This window comes from Spea bombifrons, chromosome 2 (genome assembly GCF_027358695.1).
Source record: "Spea bombifrons isolate aSpeBom1 chromosome 2, aSpeBom1.2.pri, whole genome shotgun sequence".
Classification (NCBI taxonomy): domain Eukaryota; kingdom Metazoa; phylum Chordata; class Amphibia; order Anura; family Pelobatidae; genus Spea; species Spea bombifrons.
The window spans coordinates 105,186,732-105,207,950 of NC_071088.1; the positions used below are offsets into that span (position 1 = coordinate 105,186,732).

The 21,219-nt window shown below is 39.1% G+C and overlaps 1 protein-coding gene across 3 annotated transcripts in view; it reads left to right on the forward strand.

The window, feature by feature from the left end:
- DIAPH3 (diaphanous related formin 3) overlaps positions 1–21,219 on the forward strand; it is a 276,383-nt gene that overhangs the window by 22,364 nt on the left and 232,800 nt on the right. For all 3 annotated transcript variants that reach the window (XM_053455426.1, XM_053455428.1, XM_053455427.1), the window contains one exon: positions 19,531–19,704. In XM_053455426.1, coding sequence (XP_053311401.1) covers positions 19,531–19,704 — 174 coding nt within the window. The remainder of the gene's footprint in view (positions 1–19,530; positions 19,705–21,219) is intronic.

The window sequence follows — 21,219 nt, forward strand, 5'->3', positions numbered from 1 at the left end:
GAACATCCTGAGGAGTGTTTTGTCGGGTTGCTGCAGTGCATTGCTAGGGGAGTCTTGTTTATTATTTTTAATTTTCACTTTTTAATTTGAACACATATCACGTGATAGGGTGATCTATATTTGTTTTTAAGCCTTATTTATGTATACCTGTAAATACAGGGTTTTTATGTCTTATTCAGTTGATCTATACATGAACGTACTGTTTACATGTGTTGTTTATTTGATCTATACACGAACTACAGGGAGTAAGAGGTATGGTTTAGTGAATGAGGGACAAGGGGACTCTGGGGATGATTAAGGGGGAGAGTACCATGGTCAGGGTCAGAAGGAGGAAAGACTGCACCCTAATGTTAGGCAATTTTTTTTACCCAGAGATAAAACGCCCTTTCTGAATTTGTAGTCACTTCAGTGGACAAAATATTCAATCTGCATATTTTATTAAAAATGATTAGTGGCACTAAATTGTGGCTTCAGATGTGACATTACTTTTTTAGTGTATCGATGTACTTCCAATCCCATCACAAAAGATTCTATCTCATACATCTGCCGAGCTCTGATGTAATCTTTATCTAGCATACATGGATGGTGAGGAGTTAATATTCTGTCCATTCCCTGCTACTTATTTTGGCCTTTTAACACTTTTGGTTCCTGGGATTGTAATGTGGTATTCTGTTATTGTAAAAAGTTGAAAAATTTGACAAATATGATTCAATATGTAATTTGTTGGAAAAAAAATTGTTGTGTAAAAATCATGTTTTTTGGGGGGTGGGGGGGGCCCATAACAGATTCTCGCACCCGGGCCCTGAGGCTTCTAGTTACGCCCCTGCCTAGAGCAACCAATTTTCCAATAAATTGTCTTCCTATCAATGGAAAAGGCTCTGTAATTCCAACATGATTTGTAGCGGTGATAGTCGTTTTCATTTCAAATCCAACTTATACATTATGAAGGACCAACCCCAGTGTGTGTATCTATTGCATGGACACAGGTCAAATCTTCTTGCTGGAGAAACTTGCCGTCGTTGGTCCCTTATAATGCTCAAAGCAACAACATACACTTCCACATGTGATAGAAAGTATAGGAAATAGGATGAGCCCAACTTAATTTAAAATCAAATCCCACTAAATATATAAAAGCACAACCAGAATAATATATTGTTGTTGTTAGAAAGCATGACCACCAACAGTCTAATGGTAATCCATTATACCAAAAGGCAAATAATAAAATAAAAATATATTATATACATGTACGTAAGGAAATTTAGGGAGTTGATACCACAAGTCTCCCTTTGGTTAATAATCCCCTTTTTCAGGAAAGGAATTCAGAACACAGGGGAACGTCTATCCTATTGCAGCCTACAAATAAAACACCATGTCATATACATATACGTGTGTGTGTGTGTGTGTGTGTGTATATATACACACACACACAACAGCAGCTTTAATATTTGGAGTGCTGGGATCATGAATTGCTGTTGCATTTGCCCTGTTCTGGGTAATTGATTTTGTGTTCTTCATCTTTTTATACAATGGAGAAGGTTATAGGAGTCATCTGGTGAGGGACTGGGCCTTTTCTTTCTTTCTACATCCATTTAAAAACATGTCTGAATCACAAAATAAAACATGGAAAGGTAATTGATTTTCAAGCTTAACAAAATAACTCTGTCTTCTCCTCCCTTTAAAGGCCAGCTCAGACTCTTTGTTACCAGCCTAATGATATAATGATTTTGCATGTCTGAACTATTGAACAATTGAGAACTGTGGGTAATGTGACACGTTTGAAGGTCTATTGTCCATTTCAGCTCAGTCAATGCAGGTTGGAGGAATCTATTACCTATGCAAATATATAAACATGCTTTAAAATACTGATGCCAAAACTATTTTACATATGGAGGAAGCCCGATTAAAAATCTTTTTCAATGAGCATTAAACATAGTGCTGTATATAGTAATGTAGTTTACCACACTGTTGATTGATTGAGGCAACGCTAAAGATGCCGGTTGCAATGTCTATCTTCCATAGAATTTACTCAATGTGTCAGGGTGATTAGGACTGAGTCGGTATGTTTGTCTAGGACAGTGCTCCTCCAGGAACGCCTAACAAACCAGGATTTAGATGTTACTCAGGTGTATCTAAGGTGCTTAAGGTGTTTTTTTAAATGTGTAACACCTTTCCACGCCTGAGTAATATCTAAATCCTGGAGGTGTCCCTCGAGGAGAGGGTTGAGGAGCGCTGGTCTCGGAGATTGAGCTAGAATAGTTAGGCATGACAAACATGCTCCTTTTAGAAACCTTCTTTTGATGTCAGGCTAGTAATACAATTTCATGTGAGGGGTATCCCCATTAATAATATTGGGGTGTACGATTTCACTAAGTACCAATCAGTACCATCCCTCTATTTTAGGCCGAATCGCATATCCTCCCAACCCACGTCTTGTATAAAGCAGTACACTTTTTATTAAATCTAACATGTGATTTATGCTGTTGGTTTAAAGTTCTATCCTCCGAGTCTGTGTAATGTTGTTACGTGATTATAATAAGTAATAGATGAGTATTAAAGAACATACTGTGGCGGGAGAAGTTGGATAGTAATGGGGTTAATGCTGGTCCTGCCACAGGCTGCTGCTGATATTTGTTTCCAAGTTATTTTTTAAGCTAAGTGTCTCCGGACCGATTACATTAATCAATACAACAAAAACCCCAAGCTATAGGTGGCTTGCATTTGCTTATTCTAAAAGCTAAGATGGTGAATATTTTGCTTTGACTTGCATAAGAAACACTATTTATCCCCTTCAATTATAATGGCAGGCTCATACTTGCATCACCTTTTTGTAGAACCCAGTACAGGTATAGTTGCTACTTATATTTCCCAGCTGTATACAAATAGATATTTGTGTTACATAACTTATGGAATCTAAAAACTGGGTGACAAGTGATTGGTGACAGTGTAAAAGAATGACGAATTTTAATGTAGCGTTGCATTATTAATGAGGCTTGGTGACTGAGGTGTAGTGAGCACATGCAGCCCCGTACACTAAAGACTAAATTAACCGGAAACCGCATGTTGTGCTGCACTTCTGCGCAGGTGCTGTGTTCAATCACCCTCTCCCAGATAGCCTCCCAGGTAGCCTCCCAGGTTATCAGTAGCAGCAATAGGCAAGGTTTATACGCAAGGTGCATGGAGGCTTTTATCATTGTGAAAAAAGAGACGCAGAATGCAGTGTAGGGTAGTGTTACTGTGTCTTAACACCCTTCTGTCTAAAGTGTTGCTGAAGGCAAGCACGGCTCGGTTTCAATCCAGAGTAGCGTTTATTGTTGCAGGCTAATGATACCCTACTGTCTGACTGATACAAGGTCGATATGGGCAGAAGACAGATTATCTTTGCTGATGATGGGGGCTTTAGTTCCTCTTGATTAACCCTCTTTTCTCAATATGTGACAGGGCTTCTGGTTTCCCATTTATGACGGATTGTAACATTTGTGTGTGTTTCTATTTTTAACGTAAATGCTTCTTTATGCTGAAAGGTTTGCTCGAGTGCAGAAATCTGATCAATGCATTTTAATGCGATGAGAATGTTAACTAGGTCTCCAAAGGGCCTTCCTGCATCTGTGGGGTGTTCATGCCGCATCCATCGGGATAGTTCTTGCGTGGAGTCCAGTATGACTCCTGAGCGATGGAGCTTCTCACCCTCTGTGTTCAGTGAGCAGAGCGGCTCCTGCTCCAAGCGTCGTGATAGAAGCAGCACTCCAGGCTAGAGAGTAAAGGAACGGCCAAGGCTTTTCACCCGGTTAACAAGGCCTTTCACTCGTTCGGCGTGGATCGATTTGCAGCATCTTTCTTGCTAATATTTTTCTTGCATCTCTCAGGAATAAAGGCTGCGTGTTTCTCTCCGTTTTCATTGTTTTATTTAGCCAGCAGAATGTAGAGCAACCCTTTCATATATTTTCCTGTGGAGGGAAGTCAGCTGTAATTATGAGTCTGTGCACGTAGCGGGTGAGAAATAGAGGTACCGATCTGTCCGGAATCGCACCAAATGACCTTTCTTGTCACACGTCTCTGTGTGTTGCTAAAAACGAGTCTTTGTGAGTCTAGAAGCCTTTAAAGCTGCAAGAATATTTGTCCTCTCAATACCTGGGATTTGAAATCTGCTCCCGTATACCTGACATTATTTTGTTTTTATAACTGATGCTTTAGAAATGTGTCGATCAATTTACACGCTTTACACTGAGATATAAACATCTTTCATTCGGTGAATATCATTAGCTTTATACAGTGGTAAGAATTGCTTTGCCAACCAGCAAATTATTCCAGCACCTTGTTGGCTGGCAAAACATATTGATTAAAATAAAAAATCTGTTCCGAGCATTAGTGTAAGGTGATACTTTTTGTTTAATACTGCACAATACAACCTGTCCACGTCGTGCTGTGTGATTGGATTTGCCGTGCCTGTCCATATATCAGCTCTGTTGAGGTGCTTGTAATGGCCAGATGCAGAACTGAAATTCGATGCATGCCCTTAATTGCAAATCTGCTACACTGTGCCGAGGGGAACGAGGGTTGTGGATCAGCTTGAAGATTTCCATCATGACCATTAGATGGCTCTGGAGTCCACCTATAAAATGTTATATTAGACACAAAAATCTTCTGCGTATAAGGAGACTGTTTTTGTGTGGTACGGAGGACTGGATCACACTTAGGATTTTGTAACCCTTTCAGAAGGATCCAACATTTAAAATGAATCCAACTAGTTGCAAACCATTCATGAATTATGATATATTCATTTTTCATTTGTCTTAGATGACGCACGTTATTTCCCAATCTCTCCTTGCTCTGCAGAATGGTTGTGATACTCTACTGCTCAGCCCTCCATGGCCTGCTTGGGAAGACAGCTTGCCATTGTGCCGGATAGATGCCAGGAGGGCCTTAAGACATGAGCCCCTGACAGTGCCTGGCAATATGTATATCGTGTAACAGTACACCTAGGAGACGGCATTAGAACCGCTAAACAAGCTGCATTTACGATCATGTGGAGAGAAAAATAAGCAGTACGCTGCTACCTTAAGTAGTGACGCGCATGCTCTTTTCTGCTCCAAATAATAGATATAATAGCCTCTTGAAATAAGAAAACTAGTGCTGGCATTAAGTCTTTCAAATTTTAATCTTCAGTGACTGATGGCAGTGGGAGTTTGTCGGCAATTAATACATTTGGAATGACGGAGACCTTTTCACCGAAGCAGTGTAGAGGTAGAACAAAACAAACTGGTTGTTCAAGTGTATGCTGTGGCAGACAAGTAGGATTTACTTACGTTAAGGATCTACACAGCCGTATTGCCACTGTAATACAAACGAAAATAAAATGTTTTGTGCAGGCAGTAATGTGTTTAGGAATAGGTGTCTGGTCTCGATTTTATACGATCTTAAGGAAGTATACAGTCGGGCTATTGTACATATTAAAGTGCATATGATGGAGGGAGTTCCCCTTTAATCGGGGACTGTCCCAATAATCGGAATTACCATAGCTAAGTTATGTTGATGATCTGTTGTCTGTGTTTTACTTGTCTTTTTATTTCGTTTGTACTTTAGTAGAAGTTGATAACTTTTGTTAAGCCAACATGGGAAATGTTCTATAGTAACATTAGTTTACAGGTCCCTTCTTCCATTTGAATAATTCCATTGCTCTTTCTCAGTTAGAATACTCACCCAAGCTATTCATCAGAGAGCACTGTAAGATGACTTATGATCCCCCTTGGAATACTTCTAGTGACACCACATGGGGAAGAACCTGTTTCACATATACTACAAAAAATTAATAAGCATGGATCCTAAAAAGAATGGTGTGTTCATTGCAGCTGGGATAACGAGCCAGAATAATCCAGTTCCCCTTTTGTAGCTGGCTTGGTGGCGTTTTCTCTGTGGTTTAACAAACAGAAAGTGGAGATAACTCTTCATTATTACCAAATGCCTTTTTAGATACCTTATTAAAGTTACTGCCATTGGTGTCTTATCTGGGCTAAGTGCACATGTGTTTTGTGACTGAAATTGTTAGGATGATTCTTTTTTAAATATTAATCTTGATGGGAAAAAATATTTAGCTTTTCATTTAGAGGAACAAAACCACCTTATATATTGTCTCTTCTTCAGCAACTTGTTAAGAAGTCCCACTTTAATGATTTACCTGTCAGCAGTTCTGAGTGTCAAAAAACCCATCCATGAATGCCTCAAAGAGACCTAAGTAACCTTGAAAGCCTTATGGCTAGTGCTATTCGGTTATTAAAGGTGTCACTTTTACTAAATATGTTAATACATGTGTTCCATTACTCCTTTTTTGGTAAACCTCTGTGTATTGCATGGAAAAGATTTCAAGTACATATGCATCTGGTCATATGCACTAGATTGTAAGTTCCTGCGGGAACAGGGCCCTTCATTCCTCTTGTGTCTGTATGTCAATTGCTGTATTGTACTTGTCCTTATCTGTAAAACGTTCATCTTTTACAGCGCTGCGGAATCTTTTGGTGCTTTATAAATAAAGTATAATAATATGAACAACTTCTAATAATAAACAGTATAGTTTACATTGCCATGTACGGATCACGTAGCTTATTGTTAAAACACATATCTTTACGATATCTGCGTCCTCGCCAGAGGTTAGTTCCCTCCCCGCTCATTTTTTTTTCGGTAGGTGCAGTACTACTACAGCCTCGCCTCTATTCACATTGCGTATTTTTGAGTTAAGGAACTGTAGTCATGGCAGCCAGCAAAGGCCATTCTGGTACCCAACACCTCTGGTAGTATGAACAAGATCCTCCATGCTTTTAATGAACTGTTTTCAGCCATTCAGGTCAGTAGACTTTTTTTTTTTTTTTTTTTTTTTTAATATAACTAGAAGAGTCATATGCAAATGGAAGGGGAAGGGTCTGAATCTTTCATCATCTGTCTTCCGTTTAATTTTAATCCCTTATGACACAAAACTGTTAGACAACTCTGCCCCTCTACCAGATGCGCATGTTGTCTGCTACTGGCTCCTAACCCCTCCAGCATCCACTGGTATAGCTGGGAACAATCTGCTGTTTCATTATTGCTTAATGCTTTATCCATATATTTATTGCAAGTGCATCCTAATCCACGTCTTTTCTTTGAATAGTAAAAAAAAGCAAACAACCAAAAAGACATCCCCCATACTGCTCTGAACTCAGTGTGGTTTGTACAGTTTTGGCAGTCTACAAAATGTCACTATGCTTGAGCACCTGAAGAAAGGAAAGTTCCTAACTAAATTATTACTTTTTAGCAACTGTTGCCTTTGTATCCCTTAGTTGGTGCTGCCCTTGACACTCCAACCATCATCAGACCTTTATATCTGCGTGGTCCCTTTTTTCTTGAGGTTCATTTTGCAAATCCAAATACAGGAGTATAAGGAGAAAGGCTGACTATTTGTGAGATGGGTAAATTGTCCTTATGCTAAGTAGTTGGGAGGTTAGTAATGAAAAAATTTGAATAATATTTAGCATAGAAGTTCAAATGATTAAACAATTAACTTAGCCAAAATATATATAATACGCACACTTACTGGCCACTTTATGAAGTACACCTTGCTAGTACCGGATTGGACCCCCTTTTGCCTTCAGAACTGCCTTCATTCTTCATGGTATATTTTCTACAAGGTGCTGGACACATTCCTCAGCGATTTTGGTCCATATGGACATGATGACATCACGCAGTTGCTGCAGATTTGTAGGTGGCACATCCATTTCCAGTTCAATGACATCCCAAAGGTGCTCTATTGGACTGAGATCTGGCCACTGTGGAGGCCATTGGAATACAGTGAGCTCATTGTCATGTTGAAACCACTTTGAGATGATGTGAGCTTTGTGATATGGTGCAGTATCCTACTTGAAGTAGCCATACGGAGATGGGTACACTATGGTCATAGAGTGTTTAAACTATGCTCAATTGGTACTAAGGGGCCCAAAGTGTGCCAAGAAAATGTTCCCCACACCATCACCACCAGTTGATACAAGGCAGGATGGATCCATGCTTTCCTGTTGTTTACGCCAAAATGTGTGACCCTGCCATGTCGCAGCTGAAATCGAGACTCATCAGACCAGGTAACATTCTTCCATTGTCCAATTTTGGTGAGCCTGCGCGAATTGTAGCCTCGGTTTCCTGTTCTTAGCTGACAGGAGTGACACCCGGTGTGGTCTTATGCTGCTTTAGCCCATCTGCTTCAGGGTTCGACGTGTTGTGCGTTCAGAGGATGGTGTTCTGCATACCTTGGTTGTAACGAGTGTTTACTTGAATTACTGTTGCCTTTCTGTCATCTCAAACCAGTCTGCCAATTCTCCTCTGACATAAACAAGGCATTTTCGTCCACACAACTGGATATCTTCTCTTTTTTGGTCCATTCTCTGTAAACCCCAGAGATGACTACGCGGAAATCCCAGTAGATCAACAGTTCCAGAAATGTTCAGACCAGCCCATCTGGCACCAACAACCATGCCATGTTCAAAGTCACTTAAATCCCCTTTCTTCCCCATTCTGGTGTTTGGTTTGAACTTCAGCAAGTTGTCTTGGCTGCGTTTACATGCCTAAATGCATTGAGTTGCTGCAATGTGATTGGCTGATGAGCTATTTGTGTTAACAAGCAATTGAACAGGTGTACCCAATAAAGTGGCCAGTGATGTTTTCCTGGCTTGCCAGTTGTGTTCGAGCAATGGACACGTCTTAATACACCAGAGAAATAAAGAGCAGGGTTGGCACTTTGTTGCAGGCCGGCTTGGGTAATAATCAGATACATTGCTGCTGATATTACCCAACATGGAGATGGAGTTCTCACATAAACACATTGTGAAGACTGCAAAAAAATAAAAACCAAAAAACTAATTATAATCCCAGCAGCTACTTTCGCAAGCTAGGTGTATTCATTTGCAGTGATTAACGTAGCACATTGATTGGAAACTGCCAGGTTTTCTGCCTCTTTGTATTTTAGATGAAATTGTTCTGAAACATCCAGCTACACATGATGATTAAAACACCAAAGAAAAAATAATCAGCCTTTTGAGCTGCTGCTTGGTGTTTAGTGGGAAATGTGCGTTGGAAATCATCTACAGGCATGTGTTTTACTCCCTATTAATGTAATTAAATCTGATGGATATGTGAAATGAACGTAGCTGGCACTAAATCTCAAATGAAGTTTCAACTCGACAGTAGTCCTACCAAGGAAGCATTTTAATTGTTGGAAGCAAATATTTTGGACACAGATAATGCAATGTTATTAAAATATAATTTCCATCTGCTTTATCTTCCCTCTTTCTCCAATCCAAAATAAACATAAGACAATAATGTCAATTAGCACACCATGTGGAAAGCATAAAGTTACATCTTACAGTCTTTTATAGAGCAGAATTTTACTTCCTCTATTTCTGTTTAATTAATTTTAGATTAGTGTCACTGCCAATTATCAGTGTGATTACTCACTAAGAGATAATGCTCAATCGGGTGCTCATTTAACTATCCTTGAAGATAAGTGTTACTAATTTACAAATCCAGCGCACCCAATATGAAACAGCAGTACGTCGGTGAAGAACATGCCTTATCACCTCTATGTGACACTTTAACAGAAATCTCAGGTACCAAATGAATCCGGTGTCATGTAGAATGTTTTAAAAGAAAGAGAGGGGCATTAATGCATTTATTGAAACTATATGTGCCCTTTAATTTTCGTTTAGTATAATTATTTTTTACCTATTTGGTTTTAAAGAGGATGTTTTTAACCTTGTGAAAGCGGACATGTGGCAAAAGGTGGCAGGTCTGGCACATTGATTAATTTCCTGTTCCTTTTTAAGTCCAAATAAATCCATATTACCCTGAGTTCAAGTTACAGCATAATAATGGAGCTTAGGTGACATCATCTCCCTTAACGGCAGAATGGGGATAGGATGTTCCCGCCAGGTTATGTCCGCTTGTAGATAGATTGTAGATAGCTGATGCGGAAGTGGTCAGCAGAGAAGGAAGGGGAATATTTTAGAGAGAGTGAACGAGAGTGTGTGTGTGAGAGAATGTGGGCCCACGCATTTCCAGTGAAAATTCTGTTACGTTTTTGTTCGTGGGAGGTCTGGTCCTACTTATGGTGGCTTTGTGCTTGAGTTGATAGCACTGGTGGATATCTTCCAATTGTAAAGGGAAGTAAGCGTGATGTGTTTTTCACCTATTTCTTGGGCCAACCACTGCATCTACGCTCCTCGGCATTGCCCATTTCTTTGTGCTTCTTCAAAAGCGCTCGTACAGAACATCTGGAAACTCCAATCTGCCTTGAAATTTCTGCTCGAGTGAGACCTTACTGATGCACTATAACTATCTTGTTGCTGTGCTCAGTCTTGGCATGGTATATGACTTTTTACATTAAACGGTCTTCAGCAATCTCACCTTGTTACTGAATTTGTCTGTTTCTCACCCAGTTTTATTCCTACTACACTGGTGTTTCTGTTTCAGTTAATGGTTGTAATGTAACCTACATATTACATTGATGATTACTAGCACCTCTTAGGTGTATGATTAAACAATTATACCAAACTATATATATATATATATACCTAACAAATCTATGAGTTTGTGCAAGTGTACTTAGAATTGATGCTGTTTTGAAGGCACAGAGTGGTCCCATCAGATATTGATTTGATTTATGTTCTCCTTCTGTTCACTCACTTTGCATTTTGTTAAATGATAAACATAAAATCTTGACATGTCTCTTTTTAAAACAGCCATCCTTTACAACATGTTTTTACACCTTCCTAAAACTTTTCGTTCAAGCTAAACATATTGATGAAAGATTTTGTCGACCAAAATCTTTACTATTATTATTATTATCAGTAAAGTACAAGTATTAACAGCCAGTTCGATGTGTAATTATCATCTCAGATTAGTGTGCTGATCAGGTATTATTTTATCAGAAACATAAATGCCTTCTTGTGCTACATGACTTAAATGTACCTGCCCAACAGGGCAATAGGATGGGAAGGAAATAGGATATTTTATATATCTGATTGGTAATAAGTAGGGGAAGAAACTCTTAAAATCTTGAGACAAGATTTCTGTTTAGACTACAGAGGCATACAGGCTTACCCCGCTATCCCAAAGTGGAGAGTTCCCATGAAACGCTTCACAAGCCGAAATGACGTAAAGCGAATAAGCAGCAAAAGCTATTTGTTTTGTTACAAGGGCAAGAGAGACATTCTTGATGAATAGAAATTTTAGAGGCTCAAGAGGATGTTTGTTTGTACCCGAAGTTATTAGCCACCCACTCCTTATCACAAATCCGATCGAAAATGCACTGGGCTCGTTGCCTTAACTCTGTGATGTTATTTTGTTCAATGAAAGCATTTTCAAACTTTGCAATATCTTTTTTTTTTTTGGTCCCTTCATGTTTTGATGACATTTCCCGTTTAATTATTTCTCATTTGATGATCTGCGTATGTTTCAATCTATACATGAAAGATTACTTATCTCTGAAACAATCGTAACCTTCTTGATGTAATACTAGAAGCTTGTGGCCTGCAGGCCAGGTCCATTCCATATTTTTAACACTTAAAACGGTGGTTTCTTGTGGGAAATGCTTTGTTCTCTTTCCAGCAAAACAGTTGGCTTTTATTTAGTGTTCGTTTTCGTTGGGTGCTAGCAATTCTTTTTTTGGCATCAAAATAACCAGTTCTCAAAACTCCTGCTTGAAATATCTTTCTAGGAGAAACAATTTAATCGGTGGAAGTGAAATTTTGAAAAGTTGTCATAGAAAGATTACTACACAAAAGTAGACGGCACAAACCTCTGAAAGTTTATGTTGGCTGAGAGCTGAACAACTTAAGTGGATGGAGGGGTTTATATATTTGTATGTTCATCTATTCATCTAAACAAATTACTGTCTGCCTTGAAGAGTGCTTCAGTAACTGAAGAGTAGTCCTGTTCCAGATGGGAAATGGTTGGAGTGGAAATTGAATTTAATTTAAAGTTTGTCAACTTGAAGAACGGTATTACCACGTTTGGAAGGTATTTACTGTAAATTATAGCTTAGGCATGTATGGGAGTATTATCCCAAGGCTTTTAAAGCCCCCTCTATTCAAAATAGAATACTACAAAAAGAATACGTTTATTCTCACGGAGCGCTGATTTTTGCCACATACACATAAATCCGGCTACAGTTGTAGATGTATTGAGAAGCAGGGCGAAATACAAAATCCAGTTGCTCCCTTGTAAATTGGGTTACGGCTCACTTGTGTCCTGTTTTGAATTTCTGCTCTTCAGCTCCATGACTTGTGTAATGAACATACCTGGGAGCTCTACTTCTTCTGGGGAAGTAGACTTTGTTAAAGGATGGCGCTAGGCCCAGGTACAGCCTTTAATGGACTGAAATAGGAAATAGTCAGCCTCCTTTCCCTGGGAAAGAAGAAACTAACCCAAGAATTGGGGCTTCACCTGCAGATTCAGGGTCAGACCTGAGAGTTCCTAGATATGGTTATGGCGGGCAAGTCCCAGTAAGCCTGCAAATAGCAGCTGCACGTGCAAGATGTGTAATTAAGTCTGTGAAACAACTTTTAAGACATCTTTTCACAAGTCATTAGTAGCAGTTGTGTCAGCACACACCCCCTTCTGCATTATGTATCAATGATGACCCATAAGAACCTGCCCCACCTGCAATACCAGGGGCTGAGGGGGGCAATGTTATTCCCTGTAGGGAATGCCTCTTTCCTCATCTTTGGTTATAGGAGTCTTCAACATGACAGTTCTCTCTTTAGTAAACATGTAATTGAAGTTGCAGCTTTATCTGACTTTACTTTACATTAGGAAGAACCAAGGCCAGTGAACATCTACTCTAGTAATTTCTTTTATAGCAATTGGTGAGCATTCATCTCACTTATTGAACTATTAAACATGGTTAGCTCAGCCATACTTGCAGTGAAGATTGCCAGTTTTGACTTTTATTATGGTTTAGTGATTCCAGGGAGTTAAAACCACAACTCCCCAGCCGATACCCATCTGTCAAAGAACAGCTATATGTCTGTCTGTAATGGTATCCTGATACCTGATGCTGCTAATGTGGGGGAGGTATGAATATGTTTGAGGGGCTACTGCACTTTCTAAAATAGGTGCAGTAGGTGCCATAATTGTGAAAATCTTGCAATTGTGACACCATTTTCAGACCCTGTACACAATGTAAAAGCGTTTACTATATTTTTCATATATATGGGTACAGTATAGAAATACAATGTCTAAAGTATGCATTAAATTGGGAAAGAACTGGATTACATGTGTCAAATCTCTTGGATAGGATGAGTTGAATTTTCCAAATTTAACACGTTAAAAGGGCCACCATAGAAATCAATGAAGGCGACACATACCTAATAGTGGAAGGCAAGGGACAGAAAGGGTGTTCACTCCAGTAGTAAATAAATTATGTATAGCAAGGTTACGGTGTCTAGTTCCCTTAGCACCCATACAGTACTGTTTCATCAACCGAACCAACATAAGGAAAGGCAAAAATGTCTTCTATTATGTCCTCTTCTTAATGAAACCCCCAAGTGAGAAGATATAGTTTGAAGTATGTTCAGGAAATGGTGAGTGTAGCAGACCCCGTCTGAATGATGGCCAAAACTTTACTGATGATTTTTAAAAGCTTTATTGTAAACTTTCCTTTAACTCCAAAAATTCACCGTAAGAGCTAAACAAAATACAAATAATATGCATTAATGACTTATCCCTAAATTATCTATCTTTTGCATATTACTAATACAAAGTAAAAATATACAGACCTTATGCCTTTTCAGGGGTTTGCTAAACAACCTTGTATATGAGGATGGACTCTGATAACTCTTGTTGATATGCTGGCTCTCTTGTATTACAGTTATGACCAGTATGACTGTTATGACCAATATATCCCAAGACCATTTCCTTCTGAGTAACAGTCCTACCCCAAACACATTCCCCCTGCAACATGGACAGTGTAAACCCTATCCACATTTAAAACTTGCAAAAACTATGAGAATATGAATACAACAAATTATAACATACATGACAGAGTTAAGTCTGTTACACTCCCACCAAATTATACATGTTTTCCAAACATGAGTAATTTCCACTTAATAACACATTAATAACTATAATAAATTATAGTGAAGTCCTTTAGAACATTCAGTCATTCAGCTTCCAATAATAAGATCAACTTCTGTGCTGGTCTCTCTACTGCTGAGATCTTGTTTATCCGTTCTCCTTTCTTGTTTAGTGTTTTATCACCAAGTGCTATTGTGGCCGTCCTTACTAGTCCATCTGGGCTGATTATGGTGTCTATAATCCGTCCAAGTCTCCATTCATTTCTTGGCAAATTATCATCTGCATCCATGACCACATCACCAATTTGAAAATTCCTCTTGGAAGCATGCCAACACTGCCTAGTAGCGATGTTGAGAAGATACTCCTTTTTCCATCTGCTCCAAAACTGTTCAGTAAGATACTGTACTCGTCTCCATCTCTTTTTCCCATATAAATCTTCTCTTGTGAATTCTCCTGGTGGTGGAAGGGCTGTGGTGGATTTCATGGTAATCAGATGGTTAGGTGTAAGTGGTTCTAAGCTCTTGGGGTCATTTAGGTTGTCCACTGTAAGGGGGCGACTATTGACTATAGCCATGGCTTCATAAAACAAAGTGCGTAGTGAAGCATCATTGAGTCTGCCCGATGAGAGGGAAACTGTAGCATTAAGAACACTCCGTACAGTTTTGATTTGACGCTCCCATACACCACCTGCATGACTGGAATGAGGGACATTCATAACAAAATCACACTGTTTATCTGCAAGAAAAGCAGTGAGCCTTTTTGAGTCAAGCTCCTGTAATGCTAAGTTAAGTTCATTCTTTGCGCCGATGAAATTGGAACCTTGGTCACATCTGATCTGCCGTACTGTGCCTCGAATTGCAATAAAGCAGCGTAAACTGTTGATAAAAGCATCCGTGGACATATCTTCTAGCATTTCTATATGAATGGCTCTTGAACAAAAGCAAGTTAGAAGCAGACCATACCTTTTGTGCTGTTTCCTTCCTTCTTTAGTCATGAAAGGACCAAAGCAATCCATACCGCAATACACAAACGGTGGAGAAGGCTCCACACGTTCTTTGGGGAGATCACTCATCCTCTGGCCTTCAACAGATTTTCTCCGTCTTCTACAGGTTACACAGTTGCGAATGTAAGATCTGACAGCTCTGTTTATTCCAGGGATCCAATATCCGCTAGATCTGATTTCATTCATTGTGAATCCTTTTCCTTGATGCTTTACACTTTCGTGATAGTGTGCAATTATCAACCTTGTTATATGATGATCTTTAGGAAGAATCAGTGGGTGCTTGAATGAGTGAATGCACAACGAGTGGTTTAATCTCCCTCCCACCTTGATTATACCATCTGTATCTAAGAAGGAGTCCAGGTGATGAAGTTTATTATGACCTGGAAGTTGTTTTCCTTGACTCAGAACATCTATTTCTTTCTGATATATTTGTTTCTGCACACCCTTCAAAATCAAGCGTTTTGCATCATCTTGCTCACTTACGGATGCAGGTGAATGGGTTTTATCTTTCTTAATCCGTCTCTGAAGGCGTGCAATGGCCTTGACAGCCTTAGACCAAGATGAAAATTTGGACAAATGGTCTACAAGATCTTTACTTTCTATGGTCTTTGTTTGTAATGTCTGAATTTTTCTTACTTCTGGGTCTCCTACTGTAAGTTCCAATACAACATTTGAGGTTGGTATTTCCTTTTTCCATAAGAATGAGGGACCAGAGAACCAGTTAGATGAGAGTAACTCATTTGTTATTCTTCCTCTAGAAGCATTGTCTGCTGGGTTTTCATCCTCATTTGCTGTTTCTGCATCACCTCTTTCAATTATGTCCTTCATGTAAGCAATATAGTCCGTCTTGTATTTTTCATTTTTACAGAACTTCTTGTGCAACTGATTAAGTCTGACTTTAACAAGTTCTCTGTTGTGAGGTAAGTATGGACGTTGTTCAAACGGAACGGGCATTTCATGTCCTTCAGCATTTTTCTTTATGTTGCCCTTCAGTTTGTCTAGGAACGCAATAACATCTTGCGAGATTGTCTGGTCATCTGCTGTGACGTCCTTAAAGTCGGACTCTAGTATACGGATTGCATCCACAGGTGTCAAAGCTGGTATCTCCTTTGTGGTTAATCTGTGACAAAGACTGACTGCTGATGATACGTTGATGCGTGGTGTGGAGCAGCCCACAATACTCCATCCTAAGTCTGTCAGAATAGCATAAGGTTCATCTTCTTTACCTAGTATGACTTGCCTGGGAGCTAGCACTCTAGGGCAGTTGTAGCCGATCAGTAAACCTACTTCGCAATTGAGAAGAGGTGGCATTTCGTTCGTAATTACCTTCAAGTGAGCCCAGTTATTTGCTGTTTCTTGCGTTGGTATGTGATCATGATTAATAGGAATACACTCCTTTGTGTATACTGGAGGAAGATTGATATACACTGAGGAATTGTACCCTCTTACACGAAGATTAGACACTCTTTTACTTTTGATGACCATATTGTCTCCTATCATGGTGGTAAGTTTAAGTTTTATTGGGTGAGTATCTACTTGAAGTACGTTACTTATTTCTTCGTCAATAAAAGTACTGTCACTCTGAGTGTCTAACAAAGCATAGACAAGCTTTTCATCGGATGGATTTTTAACAGACGACACCCATACAGGTACTATCATAGATGTCATGACTGAATGACTTGTGCTTGTGATGGTAAGTGACATGGCATTAGTAGTTTCACCATTCTGTACATGCGCATTGCTTACCATGGACAGTGATTGTTTCCTATCTTCGTTAGCCTTATAGCTGTAATCGTGAATACATGTGGGATGACGTAACTTGCATACGTCACATGTGTGGCGACGACGACATTCTTTGGCGCAGTGACCTGGTTTTATACAACCATAACAAAGTTTATTATCTTTGACATATGCTCTTCTGTCTTTCAGAGACTTTTGCATGAATTCTGGGCACTTACAAAGTGGATGATTGTCATCTTGACACAACATGCATGGTGTTTTTAACTGTCCCTTTGCTTTTGTCTGTTTATCATTGTTTAAAGCTGTTTGAGTTTTAAAGACAGTTGCTTTGTTTCTTTTGGTTTCCTTTTGAGACTCACGTAAATGCAGAGCTTGAAAGGAAGTAATAGGATTACACATAATCTCTGCTTCCGTTGACATGAATTTTACAAAGTCTTTAAAGGTTGGAAATTCTTTGCTATCCATAAGGAATATTGTGACCTGGCGGTTCCACCTGGAGGCTGCCCAGTCAGGAAGTTTCTGTACCAGCTTTTGATTCTCTTCACAGTCATTTAATATTTCCAGGCCTTTAACATGAGGTATGGCTTGCAGACAGGCATTTAAGAAGTCTGAAAATGCTCTCAGACCTTCTGCATCTTTGGACTGTATTCTAGGCCACTTTGATAGCTTCTCCCGGAATGCTCTTTGAATGATAAAGGGCTGCCCGTATCTTTGGTTAAGCTTGTTCCAAGCATCTTTGTAGGATTCCTCATCATTTCGATAAAAGGTGCCTTCAAGACATCTGTGTGCTGAGCCACTAACGTACCTTTTCAAATAATAAAGTTTGTCAGCTGCAGAGATGCCCTTTCTATCTATAAGTGACATAAATGAGGCTTTCCAGTTCACAAACTGAATTGGGTCTCCGTTGAAGACTGTAGGTTCAGGTGTGGGTAACCTGTTGATGGCAATGCTGTCCTGAACTGCTTGAGCAAGGAGAGCCACTTCACTGAGATTTGTTGACTGAACAACATTGTATTGTGGATGTGTTGTAGAAGAGATTTCGTTTCTCTCACTTTCATGTTCATTTTGTATCAAGTTCAATTGACCTTTCGCTTCTTGTTTTATTACTTCATCATATGATTTTACTCTGGCACGTGCAACTTCCAAGTCCTTTTCTAACTGCAGCCGTTCTAATTCAAACTTTTGAATTTCTAGCTCTTTTTTGAGTTGCTCTTCTAGAGTTTTTATTTTCTCCCTTTGCTGTCTTTCTGAATGCATCATCTTGTATGCAGCCTCTTTTGCAGCAAGCTCTGCCACAGCATCTGCTCGTTTGCTTGTTGCACCAGAAGATTTAGAATAGCTGCTGACACTTGCTTGTGAAGCATTAGAATCGTATATAGAGCGAACATAGCTATGAGCTGAAAGTTCACGTAGACGGCTCCTTTCCCTTTCTGCATCAAACTCATCATCTGCCATGGTTAATCTTTCTAACACAATTTTGACAATGTCATTGGTCACAGCTTCACATGCATCAACTTTACGTCTTAAATCAGACACAGGTGTTATATGTTCCCTTATTTCACTAAAGATTTTCATAATACAGTTCATTTTATTTTCCAGAGAATCAGCAATTTCAGTGAGCTGCTTATCAGATATGTTTGATTTTAACTCATGTCTCGCCTTACGAACATCTATTTTCCATTGTTCATACAAAGTATTTAGCCTTTTTTCTTTCTTACAACATTCATCTTTCTGGTAAGCAAGCATTTTTTCTGTAATAATATGTGGACGTTCTGACCGTCTAGGTAGTTCTTCCCTTTCTTGTACATAACACTGTAGTTCAGATATATTTTTATCTTTAAGTTTCACTGCTCCCTTCATATTATTTTCCCTTTTACCTTCTATTTCTGTATGAGACAGGCTTTCATATTCTTGATATTCAGAGTCCATCTCCATAGTGAACTCTTTTACAATGTCCTAGCACCTTAGACCATCATGCTGATTCCAATATGCTGCAGTCCCTTAAATATTGCCACCTTAAGCAACCATGTGCAGCAGGTATTTGAACCAACGAAGGTGAAGCTCTTACTGTAGCAGACCCCGTCTGAATGATGGCCAAAACTTTACTGATGATTTTTAAAAGCTTTATTGTAAACTTTCCTTTAACTCCAAAAATTCACCGTAAGAGCTAAACAAAATACAAATAATATGCATTAATGACTTATCCCTAAATTATCTATCTTTTGCATATTACTAATACAAAGTAAAAATATACAGACCTTATGCCTTTTCAGGGGTTTGCTAAACAACCTTGTATATGAGGATGGACTCTGATAACTCTTGTTGATATGCTGGCTCTCTTGTATTACAGTTATGACCAGTATGACTGTTATGACCAATATATCCCAAGACCATTTCCTTCTGAGTAACAGTCCTACCCCAAACACATTCCCCCTGCAACATGGACAGTGTAAACCCTATCCACATTTAAAACTTGCAAAAACTATGAGAATATGAATACAACAAATTATAACATACATGACAGAGTTAAGTCTGTTACAGTGAGCAAGATTGTCATCAGTATTTTTTTCCCCATATAAAGCCAAGGCTTGAAAAAAGCATTATTTTGTTTATGTATATACGTGTATATATTTTATGTGTTTTTGTGCATATATAATAGGTTACAAAAAACTAATTTTCAGACTTTTGTTTGTTTACAGTTGGATAGATTTTCCAGCATTCGCATACCTGGAAGCAGAAAAGAAAGACCTCATTTGAATTATGTAAAGAATTCCAATCTCAATAGCGAGTGGGCCACCTCTTCAGACCTTGATGATTTCCCCCAGAAGCAGCTGTCTGAGAAAGAAGTTCTATCTCTCTTTGAAAAAATGATGGTGAGTGAGTTATGGCAAGAGGCACACAGGGTCCATTGTAAATACGGTTTTTAATTAAGTTGTTATCTTTCAGAAAAGCAATCATCGCTTGTCAATAGGCTTTGCATCTGTTCTCCTGGGACACATTGTATATTTAATCACTTAATTACCAAGGCTTTTTAGTGCCATAATGACCATTTTTGCCATTTTTTTTTTATCACAAGTGAGTTACATGAAGACTACCATTGCCATGTTTGATGTACCCACACAAATTACTGTATTTGCTCGAATAAAAGACAAGGTTTTTTTCAGAGCAAATGCCTTATAATTTGACCTCATATAGAGGTTGGACTATAAGACAAAGATTCAGATTCTCTGCAGCGCTGCAGGGGACCTAGATCCTCCTCTCTGGCTAACTCCGCTGCTGGCTGACACTTCCACTGGGGCTTCTATGACTGAGCGCCGGCATGACATGACCTTTCGGTGCTCCGTCATAGAAGCCCTGGCAAAAGTGCCAGGCAGCAGGAAAGGTTGTCTACGCACATTGCGCAGATGTCCACCGGCTCCCCCTGCAAGACATTAGGGAGCCTGGAGCACGGGGGACAAGTCTGGGGATGCATTGGTGAGTCTGGGAGGGGCAAAGTGACATAAAGGAGGTTATAAGGCATATCAGGGAGGCAGAGTGGCATATAGCGGGGTATAAGGCATATCTGGGGGCAGAGTGGCAAGCCTGGGGGCAGATGTGCATAATTTTTTGTTCGATAAAATAGGGCTTTTATTTGAAATCATAGACATGCCTGCTAAAAAATAGTTGTGAGTTCTAGTATATAAAAACTGCTAAAATAAAATCTTAATCTCTTCTACACAGTGGGTCGAACCGATGAAAAATGACCCAATTTATGTTTGACAACATTCCTTGATTACAGACATACACACTTTCATATTTAAGTTCTATAGGGCCACATCGATCCCTTACACAGTACCCTATAGCAGTATCTTTACTGGCTTAAAGGGTTTGGGATTAAATGGTTGTGTTAATTTTTTATATGTAGTGCTAGAGAAATAGAGGATGTAAGGTTTTTTTTAATATACGTATGTTAAATATATTATATATATGTATATGTGTGTGTGTGTGTGTGTGAAACCTAACTATCAAGATAGAACAGATATATTAAACTTACTGAGTTCTGATATACTTTGTTGCATAAATCTTCCTCCCCAAGGGAAAGCTATTTGCAGGTTTGCAATCCTGAAAGAAAATGTAAGTGCTCTGCTCGTTCCTGTTCTGCTAAGAATTAATGGAACTGTTTTCCAACAGCAAACTATTTATACGCCTCTGCAAACTAGGCAAAACAACACAAAAGCTGTTTGAATAAGATGTGCCACCGTGATTTGTTAATGTTGGGAATTATTAAGCCGACTGGCATGTCTTTATGTCCAAAGCTGAATTAATATCTCTGGTTAATAAATTAAACATTTTGCCTCTTTAAATAGTATAAGGTAACAGTGCTTTGATTTCTGTTTCTAGAAGTCTGT